The sequence below is a fragment of the Panicum virgatum genome, chromosome 4N, assembly GCF_016808335.1.
Source record: "Panicum virgatum strain AP13 chromosome 4N, P.virgatum_v5, whole genome shotgun sequence".
NCBI lineage: Eukaryota > Viridiplantae > Streptophyta > Magnoliopsida > Poales > Poaceae > Panicum > Panicum virgatum.
This window is the reverse complement of record NC_053148.1, coordinates 23,168,203-23,179,302: the sequence shown is the minus strand read 5'-3', so window position 1 is coordinate 23,179,302 and position 11,100 is coordinate 23,168,203. Positions and strand designations below refer to the sequence as shown.

At 45.2% G+C, this 11,100-nt stretch overlaps 1 protein-coding gene and 1 long non-coding RNA gene across 2 annotated transcripts; one reads left to right on the top strand and one right to left on the bottom strand.

Annotated features, from left to right (window-relative positions):
* The first annotated feature begins 821 nt into the window (after positions 1–821).
* LOC120669786 lies at positions 822–1,778 on the top strand. The gene is made up of 2 exons (XR_005672804.1): positions 822–1,033; positions 1,327–1,778. It is a non-coding gene; the product is annotated as an uncharacterized LOC120669786 (long non-coding RNA).
* Positions 1,779–2,707: 929 nt separating this feature from the next.
* Positions 2,708–6,175, bottom strand: LOC120669785 (alpha-1,3-arabinosyltransferase XAT3). Its single transcript, XM_039949627.1, has 6 exons — positions 5,615–6,175; positions 5,392–5,496; positions 5,242–5,289; positions 4,991–5,107; positions 4,690–4,821; positions 2,708–4,141 (listed from the first exon to the last, which is right to left on the bottom strand). The coding sequence occupies exons 1-6, from the start codon at positions 5,757–5,759 to the stop codon at positions 2,976–2,978; spliced, it is 1,713 nt and encodes a 570-aa protein (XP_039805561.1). The 5' UTR covers positions 5,760–6,175; the 3' UTR covers positions 2,708–2,975.
* Positions 6,176–11,100: the final 4,925 nt, after the last annotated feature.

The window sequence follows — 11,100 nt, the reverse complement described above, 5'->3', positions numbered from 1 at the left end:
GAGCGCAGCTAGCCCTGCAAATGGATTGGAAATCAAACTAAACTCACACCAATTCATTCTTATTAGAGAAATTAATATTACCCACACCACACCAAACCACCACCACCACAAACCAATCCAACCCAAACATTTCAGCTCATGATGTAATAAACTATTAGCCAAACTATGGTTACAACCCAATAAAATCCTGTTTCTCAAAAAAAAACTATAGTGTAGATTTTGCCACACCGTTTTGCACAGAGTAGCTATCAGTTATACTGAGCCATCTCCAACAAATTTTGGTTAATTTTGATAAAATTTTATAGTGTGAACGCGAGGTTTTATTTCTATGGTCCGGCTCTTGACGTGAGATCCACGTGCTGCTTTGCACAGAGTAGCTCCTAGTCATACTGAGTCATCTATAACAAATTTCAGTCAATTTTGATAAAATTTTATAGTGTGAACGCGAGGTTTTATTTCTAGGGTCCGGCTCTTGATGTGGGACCCACGTGTAATTCTAGCCACACTGCTTTGCACAGAGTAGCTCCTAGTCATACTGAGTCATATATAACAAATTTCAGTAAATTTCGATAAAATTTTATAATATGAACGCGAGGTTTTATTTCTAGGGTCCGGCTCTTATAGGACCGATATTTATATATAGTTATACTGTTTTGCATAATGAATCCATTTCAGTCCACCCAATCCACTCCAATTCATATTTACATAGAACCCATCCCACCCCGTCCCATTAGTTAATACAACCCATTTGAATCCACCCAAATATAATCCATATCAAAACCCAATCCATTAAACCCATTTGATTAGCAGGGCTAAGCGCAGCAACCGATGCACGTGCAGTTGAGTGAGGATGTGGATCGGACCAGCGAGCGCAGCTGCACAGAGGCTGCTGTGCTGTGGGCGGTGCTGGAGGTGAAACGAAGAGGCAGAGAGGAGAGCATGGGCTGGTGTGGTCGTGTGGACCCATTGTCCTTGAAGGGCAGCGATCAGCATAGTTTGCTCTGCGATTCTAAAATTGCAGCTCCTATTGAAGGTTTTTATGATTCATGAATTTTGTTGTATTCGGGAAAAAATTCTCGGCGAAAAATTCCAAGAAAACCGATAATCATGTTTATCGATAGTGACCGTTTTGATAAAAATTCTCGGTAATTTTGAATTCGTACTCACCCCTTACCCCTAAGCTACTTATCTTCTTATTTCTAAGTATTGTGATGTCTTGTTTTCCATATTATGCTTCATGAATTTTGTTGTGACTTGTGTTACATTGACGATTTGAATCTTCCTAAATTTTGATTCTATCCGTTTTTCTCTGTTTATCATGTGCAGACTGAGATAGTTCTCGGCAGCTAGACCCCCAGATTACACTACAAGATAAAAAAAATCCATCAAATTTAGATGGTCCCTAACACGGTAAGATCCAGCCAAGTTGATGCTGCCTGCAAGGTGTTCGATAAAATGAAGGACCCAAGGTTGATTTACAGGGTTGAAAGCTTACTAATTCAGTGGATGGTCTTGATATTGGCAGCTTGTTTCACAGCTAAGCCAGACATGATGCATATGACCAGAAACAAACCTAGGAAAGAATGCGCGCAAAGAATTATATATTCGCTTGCTACCGCCAGGATGTATATATGCTTAGTTCTTTGAACTTTCATGACAAGGAAACATTAAAGAGGTGCATGTATGCTAATAATGTCAACAGAGTAGATGCAACCATATGAAAAAATGTATAAAACTGTAATCCTTCTTGTTGGTACAGTATAGATTAGCTTTCCATACGAGTCAAATTGATTATAGATTTTTATTTTAGTTTAATTAGTAATATATTGACTCTATATTATTATTAGTTTTATATTTTCTGAAAATACAACTTTTGCTATAAATATAAATTGTTATTTATTAATTTTTCTATGAATATAAAGTACTTTTTACTTGGTTTTCTGAAAATACATATTACACATGTATTCTATTTAGACTATTTTATAATCCATCATTATATTTTATGAATATATAATAATGTTAAATATTATTTTAAAAATGCGTGCGTTTTACTAGTATATTTAATTGTTCAAATATTTATGGACGAGCGATCCTCTTTATCTCCATGTGTTGTACACACATATACTTCAATCCGTATTTGAATAGTGATTTTATTTTTCTCAGACCATTCTGAATCCAAGCTATTTTTTTAATTCGCATTCGAGTTAAGATATGATAAAAAGTTGTGAATTTGTGCTATTCTTTTGTTTCATATTCAAGTTAATATGTTGTAAAAAGTGCTATCTATATCCAATTCCATACGTATCCAATCTGAATTCCATCTCTAGCCATTTGCAAGCCCAGCCTAGCCATTTGCAAGCCAGCTGTAGTCCGGTATGGTCAAACTCTGGTTGTTGAACTAGCGAACTAGCTTGCCCCGAGTACCACCACATACTTAAAGCACAATCACATGTTTACAATAGTCTTATATTTGTTTTCCTAGACCTCGTGTAGCTGCAAGGAGACCATGTGGGAGCCAGGCGGTTAACCAATAATTGGATGAATCTAGAGACACGTCAGCACATCACTTTATAACCACATCGGCGATTAAGTTAGCCTAAACCAGACATTTGAGTCAACCGGTGCTCCATCCTCAAAATACTGTATTCTTTGCAGGACGATAGAAGATAGGTGGCACATGGCACTATAGCAAGTAGCAAGAATCGGATTAGAAACATCTGATACTGTATTATTTTTCGATGAGGCCATATGTGTGATTTGAATGAATTTCGTTCCATCTTTGCACCTACAGCAATTTATACAGTGTACACAGCTTCTATCGTTCAATTTCCAGAATGGGGACATTTTCTCTGGTAAGGATAGAAGAAACAAGAATTTTTGTACTAATTAAACGGGAACGAATAATGGTGAAGGAAAAAATGGATTGTGTACAAGAACCTCTATTACCATGCCCAACAACCAATCGATCACAATCTTCATGGGTTGAGATTGTCCAAAGCCTCCAAGAGAATCGGCCTGAACCTCTTGCAATCCAGCTTCACGTTCTGCTTGTCCATGAAAGTCTGCCTGATGAAGTCGAACCCGTGCTTATGGAATGCAATAGGGTTCTTGAAGATCTCATGGTCCCGTGGGTACTGCTCCGTGAGGCTGCTCTCGTCCACGCTGATGCTGTATTGCTTGTAGTGCAGGCCCATGAGCTCTGCTGGGTTGCCGAAATCTGTGCGGGATACCCATTCCAGCCCTCCCCACGGCACGATCTGAATCAGCGTGGCATTCTGTGGCAGGAACACACAGTTTGTGAGCCCAGCCCCATGGACTCCCATCATCACGTCGACCGTGTTAACCAGCCTGGCGAACTTGGAGATGTCAGAGCTCACATTGGCCTCATCGATCACCACCTCAAAGCCGAGCTCCTCAGCCATGGCGATGATCTCATCGAGGTTGAGGAACATCCTCGTTCGGTGCCTCTTGATGATGAGCAATCTTGGCTTGACCTTGGGGTACTCTCCAAGCACGGTAACGGTGTCCCTGCCCAGCGAGTAAGCTCCGCGCATGAATCTGTTGAAGTCGACCATGGAATAGTTGTGCGGGGCCTTGGACGAGTCGATTGTGAACTCCATGTAAGCATGGAGGCCGACGATGACATGCTTGAAGCAATGCACCTGGTCATCCTTGCTGAAATCAATCAGTGGGTATTTGGACAGCTTCTGGAGCACAGTGTGATACTTGATGGTCCACCAAAGTGCCATGTCGGTTATGAGGAACTGAACTTCACCATTGAACTCGCTTGCGGTCGTGAAAATGGGGACCATCACGTCGGTGAAATCATGGAACAGGTTTCCTGTGTATCCTGTCAGTGAAAAGATCACAGCAGGCACATCGTGGTACTTGGTGCACTCTGGGGCCACTTTGTTTGATTTCACTGTCAGCTCGGTGATATGGCTGAGGCAGAACTCGTCCCCTTTCCGAGGGTACGGCTTGATCTTCCAGAGCTCATCTCTCTGCGAACCGGCAGGCTCCATGAACATGATTGAGGTCGCGTTTGGGTGAACCCTAACATCGCCACGCATCTCGCACACATTTGCTCTAAAGTTTGAGAAATCACACAGGGGCTTGCTTCCCTGCAGGTCAGAACCTGTACCTGCAAAGCCGAAGGTACTAGGTCAACAACACACGATGTTTAATAGAAATTGTAGGCAGAAACAGCCGGACGGTTGGCAAGGGAGACAGAGCCGGTTTGATTGAAACTCGTGAGAATTAGGCATCAATGATATGAGCTTCAACATTAAAGAAAATGAAAAGGAGAGAAGAAGCCCAACATGCAACTTGAATCACCCTACAACGGGAGTCAACGAAAACGTTTCTCTTTGGAGTCGCCGGTTTTACGTACTTCTATAACTTTACACGTAATCTTTCCACTCTCTAATTTTACTTTATCGTGTGAAAAGAGGTTAAACAAACAGTTTTATTGGCACTTGTTTAATTAAGATAGGGGTGGGTGTGTCATTTTGTATCTACTGCGGCTATACAATGGCCAGGGCCAGCTGGTTACTATCCCAAAATTAGATGTGAAATGGAAGAAACTCAGAGCAAGGAAATTACTATATCTCTGTTTCGGCAGACCGAACCAGATCAGGATCTTCAATGGAGAACAACACGGAAAGCGAAAGTCAGAGTGAGGGTACGCACCGTCGTCTTGCTTGCCATTTTCGGTGTCCTCGGAGTCATGAATGGTGTAATTGGAAACGGTTGGGAGCGTGACTTTGTGCTTCTCCGCCGCGTGACCACGCTCCTCCCCCTCCTCCCGTTTCCCCTCGCCGCCTGGACGTGAACAATCCAGCCCAAAATTGAATGAGAGATCCGAACAAGAACAAAGCCCAATTACCCCGTCTCAGCTCCGAGTGTCAAATCATGGGTCCGGCGACTGCGAACACCCCCCAACGATAACGAAACAGGGGGAATGATGTGCCGCTCAACTGCGACGCCTCACCTAACGTCTCCTCGTCGGATTTACGGCCGCCCCCGTCCTTGTTTGGGGTCAGCTCCGTCATCCCGCTGGTCGGGTCGGGCTCGCTCAGCACCCGGCTCTCCTCCTCGCCTTTGGTACCTGCAGCCGGGGGATCGAAAGCAGCAGCCGTACCACACGTCAATCGACCAAGAGGATAAGATGAGAGAGGAAAAATTGAGCAAGAACCAACACCTCTCAGGCAGAAATTAACCAAGAAATAACAAGGAAATAACCTTTTGGTCTCACATCGGCTTCGTCGTCGACCACTCTAGGATCTCCACCTGCAGAAAGATAGAAACCCACACCCCCCAAGTTCAGTAATTTTCAAGAAACTTCCGGGTGCCGAGAATTCGACAGCGGATCGAAAAGCGGGGAGGCCTCACGGAGAGCGTCGGTCGAGGTCTTCCGGGAGGTGTCGGGCGGCGAATTGACCTTCTGCTTGATCAGGATGGACGTCGGCGCCTGCTCCACCGGCAGCTTGCCGTTCACTGCGCAAGAAGAGCCAACAGGACAGCCGGCGTTCGGTTAGCTAACGGAATCGAAGGTGGCGGGTCGCGCTCGACAGGGAGGCGACCTGAATTCCGCGTCTCCGAATCCTGTACTTACGGCTGAAGAGGATGGCGTCGGGCTTGGAGATGACGACGAAGGTGAGGGAGACGAGGAAGAAGCCGACGACGATGACCAGCAGCCGGAACCGCCGGGACTCCTGCCGGAGGCCCCGCACCAGCTTCGGCCGCTCCCCGGACTTCATCCTGCCCCTTTCTCCACTTGTTGGACCAAACCCAAGAGGAAGAGAGGCGAGCAAGAACTCGAGGAGAGGGAGCCCGGGAGCAGAAAAGGAAACGGAGCACAGGTGGCAGCAAGAAGCGGTCAGGCTACTTGGCCAGGCCTCTTGCGTGTGCCGCCCCGGTATCTATGTGCAGTGCCTCTGACCAGAGAGGAGGCGAGGCGAGGTGGAGCGGGGTGGGTGGCAGACTGCTCCAGTGGAGAGTGAGGCGTGGTCGTCTGGAGGCGGCCTGTGCAGTGTGCAGCGGCCGAGACCGGGCGACGCGGCAGCTGCTAGGCTGGCGGATTCCCGGCGCCTGCTCTGCTTTCCTTGTTGCTTCCTTCCCCTGCTTTATCATTGCCTTTCCATCAATCTCTTTCTTGCATCGTTGGAACGAGTCCGCACGGCGCTGCGACACGCCCCTCCGTATTTTAAGAGATGCAATGCATCTCACCGGCTCTAACGGGGAAACGGCCAGTGCGATAAAGAATATCGAATAAAGCAGAGTAGGGAATAAAGAAATGTGACGCAAGGAAGGGTAGCAATTGATGTCAGCTAGAATAAAAGGGATAGTAATAAATATAAGCCGACGGGGGAAAAGACAGCATTAGAGATCCACATAAAAAGATACTCGTATCTACTGCCATCCATATGCATCAAAAAATACGCGTAAAGGGTAAGTTTGGGGTATTTCAAATCGCTCCCAACCAGCTCAGGAATATAGCGAAAAAAATCAACTTGGATATGGAAATGTTCAAGTGGATTGAATAAATTCATCTCAAGAATCTCCAAGAGTTTCGAACCCTCAGCTCAATGTGAGAACATCAACTTAACTTGATTTCTTTCTACTCGGCTTCGAAATGTTTCAAAGGTTCAACCCCGGCTAAATGGAAAATTGAGATGCAATTAGTGACTCTAGAGAGGTGCTTCATCTACTGAGTAAGTGAGAGAGAGCATCCTAGGTCCACCCACACCATTCGTCCGTTAGGATGAACAAGCAAGAAACTCTTACATAGTGTCTGGTTCACCATTTTGTAATGTAATAGATTGGGAAGCAATCTAACCGTTTGGTTGGAGGTGTTCCGACGTTTCTTAAGTTTGGTTGGAGGTGGCCCATAATCCATTACCGTGTACTCCTAATCAGTCACGAGCATATTCAATCTTGTTACCACTTGGCGTGGTCTGAGACCACAGGAGTAGTACCAGCTCCTCTTTTCCGTGTTTCCGTCGAAAGTGCAATTCTAATTTTTTTAAATAGATTAGCAGTGGCGTGGAGACTTTCATGCTCTCATTTTTTTGCCACTTCCATTTAGCTTTAGCATGATCAAATCTGATCATTTAATTAGACAGATAGTTGAAATCCAATTTCTGGAATTGCACTCTTTGTAAGTTTTTTTTTAAAAAAAATCCAAGATTCCACTTTTCATAGGATGGAAGTACGTAGCAAGCTTCTGGTGAAGCAAGTGCACCTCCGATATCATTACAAAACCAAACAAAGAGTGCAGCCACCCATCCCACCTCCCATTACACTGTGAAATGATTTTGTTTGCGTTTGGTTACCGCTCCTTCTATCAAACACTACCTTAGTTTCAATTGCTAGGCCTTGAAGCAGTAGGTAAAATTGGAGGCCTCCCCAAAACAGGGCTTTCAAATCTTAACTAGAGGCCATATTTAGGGGTCCTACTACACAGTCGGTCAGTGCATTTTTTCGATTTGGGCAAGCATGTACTCCGTAAGTACTAGTCCTGGTTGGACCTTATTTAATAACCATGATATATGGTAAATGGCGCTGTTGTGCATACAACTTATTTGTAAAAGTATTCTACAATCAGAACATCATGTCTTAAATTGCTTTTGTGCTTGCTTTCTTTGATGCCAAGGCACATAGGTCATACAAGTAATACACCCGATTATAATCTAGTTATCAAATAAGTTCAAGTTCTATAGAGCGGACCATTCTCAGTCATAGGTCCCTTGGAAGATAATTCTATCTAGTTTCCGTTCATTTGTCACCAATTCTTGACTAGCCTTGAGTTTTTAATCGCTCTGCCGATCACCACTTGTGCAAAAACGGTTTTTAGGTACGCCTCTCTTTTCTTTTAGGGTGGACAAAAAGTTTGTGATCAATTAGGATTAATTTGTGTCATATGTAATTAGTGGATAATTACCAAAGGGATAACCACCACCCCGAAGGACACCCTTTACCTGTTCGGTGGTATAAAGGTAACCCATTCACATCAATGAGATCAATCCATTCAATCCTCTCATTTTCATTCTAAACACGTTATCAGATACGTTTGCTCTCCATCGAGAGAAGAACTCGTCGAGATCACTGACTCACGCTCTAATCTTCTGGGCACAACAACTCGTCGATACAGAACTCGTTGAATTGCTTTGCTTCTACTGGAACTTGACGCAACTCTCTACTGAGCACCAAACGACGAAGGTGATAGACCTCACGTTGGGTAAGAATGAATCCCACACACCTTCGATTCTTTGCACTGGAGAATGAATTCCTCGTCCTCCCTCTCTACGCCTGCACTGGTCATCGACATCGTCACTTCCAGAGAAAAGGACGCCACTTCTTTGCCCTCCATGGCCAGTATCAGCGGCATTTGCGACGGCCTCGCTGGTGCTTGCATTCCCGCAAACAACGGCCGCCGGCACCTCGTCAAACACGGTCCCCTTCACCCACCCGCTTCCTCGGACGCGTGGCGGCCAAGGACCACCAGCTGGCCATGGCCGGTGCGGGGGGGGGGGGGGGGGGGGGGGGTAGATCGTGACAAGAAATAGAGGAGAAATATGGGAGGCGGCGGCGGTGCTGTAGCGCCACACATGGCAACGACGCTCACCGGCAACCACGTCACATGCCGGCGGCGCACATACCCAGCGGCACATGGTGGCGAACGGTGCAAGCGGGCTTAGCAGCGCAAGGAAGAAGAGGAGAAGTAGCATCAAGGAGGCACTGGCCGGCCGCCGGCGTGCGACACACATATTTCGCCAGCGCAAGCCGTCTGCGGCGGTGCCCCAATGGCAGGGTGGCGGTGGCACGGAGACCTAAAGGCAGTGGCAGCTCTAGGGGTAGGGTTGCAGCGGGTCAGGCAACCCTAATTGCCCTTGCCTCAACCCCTTTATTCGGGCCAGGGCGACCCGATGTAGGCCGCCAGTGTGGGGCAACCGCCCGACTTAAACTGGCTTAAAATAGTTTAGACCGGTAGTCCGTGGAGTGTCCTCGGGACGACGCGAATCATCCACGTACAACTTGAATCTCAACCATATATCAGGATCGCTTCCACGAAGGGAAAGCATCAACAACCCATACATTTTTACATAAATACTGAGAGGTATGGATTATTACAAACCGGTACTTTGAAACAAACTTAAGTGCAGGTTATACCATACTAAGATTGTAAAACAAACAAGTCAGTAAGTGGTAATTAAACATAACATCTGCGGCTCATACTAATATTTGGAAACCTTTCAAATACTTAGTTCTTTGGGTGCTCTTCTTCAGCAGAAGGTTGCTGCATCTCTGAAAACCACAAAAGAAGAACCCTGAGTACGAAGGTACTCAGCAAGCTTGACCTGACTAACCCAAAATAAACTAAAGTACCCAAAACCATAAGGAGTGTGAGAGGTTTTTTGTGGACTGGCTGACTTATTTTTATTGCAAAAAGATTACTAAAAGTAAGTCCTTATTTCTGTGATTTTTAACTCCAATATAATAATTACTTAGCATCTATGTGATAAAATATTTTTGACAATAATTAACACTAAACATCCAGGAATATTAATTTCAAGGAACACGTCATCATTATGTTTCTTAACTACGATGCTCAAGCGATGATCAAGTGCGTTCATAACCGAGAAATGCGGTGATCTGGATCGATTTACATCCTGCAGGAGATACTTAATAACCAGTAATGTACAGTTCCGGGATTGTACGTAACAAACTTTCATTTAGCCATACCCAAGGACAAGAAACAATGTTATTCAAACCCAGAGGTGCACCCCCACATGGGACCCCACGTACGGCCTGATCTCCATTGTGAGTTTCAGGTTACACCTCTGCCTTTCTCCTACACGCCAAGCACGGGCAAATTTGTTAAAACAATCTACAATTTGGAGGAGCAGAATGATGGCGACTCTCCTCTCTCCTCTCGTGTCGACTCTGAGGCGATCCCATGGCGATCTCTAGATCTACCCATGGAATCAACCTTCCCTGGTATAGCGCACGTCTCTAATCTTGCTGCAAAGTTGGATTTCGGCCCTGAAAAATCTTTTTCAGGATGAGGTCCGGCGTTCTCTTGGCAAGTCAGTTCATCATCACTCTTCCTCCCATTTTGGATCTTTCTTCCTTCTTGCTACTTTTTGGCATTATATGTTTCGTTTGACGGAAGAATCAGTTGCACTGGTGTTGCAAGCTTGCCTTGGTGGTTCTGCTTCGGGTTCTCATGTCAATTTTCAAAGTGAAAGGCACTTCCGTTTCTCAGTGTCCTGCAAGGCAGTGGGTTTCATGGTTTATCTCCTTCGCCGTGTCATTGGTTCGTGTTTTGACACATACTTTCATCTTTGGTGTAATGGTGTGACACCCTAGGTGTTTAAATTGCCTAATTAAGCCAACTCAATTTAATTACACCATATTAATTAGAGCAATAATTATGGGAGGCAACACATTTGAGATTAAACTTAAAATTCCAATATAAGTAATATATGTAAAGGGGTTAAAATCAAACTTCATCAAATTCAAAGCAAATCTCAAACAAGTAACAAAAATAACAAATGCTGAAAACTAGTACAATTGGTGACATGTGCTCAATTGAAGTTTCAGCCAAAATCCAGTCAAACACCTCTCAAATTTGAAGCCCTTTTGTGCAAAGTGGGATATTTCAATTACTTTGCAAACGTTAGCTCAAATGAAAAAGTTCTTGAAACAAAAGTTGTAGATCTTGAAAAACTAAACAAAAATGGTATTAAAAAACTTTTCATTGGAGGCCAGGAAGAAGGAGAAAATTTCAATTTATCGATCAGTCCCTGAAAATTTCAGAAATCACAAAAAAACCAAAAACTCTGTTTTCTCTCTCCCCTCCCCCGGCGTTCCACCAGGGCAGCGGCCCTGGGGCGCCACCTGGCCATCCAAGTGGACCCCGCGCCCCTGGCTCTTCCCGCTCGCGACACGCGCTCAGGACGCCTTGAGCAGCCACCACGCCGTCGTCGGCCTCCATGGCGCCGCCACCTTGCCGCCGGTTCGCCCAGGCCCAAATGGCCTTCCCCCAGGAGCTCAAATACTTCGCCCTTAAGCCTTCTGCCATATAAAAGTGTGGCA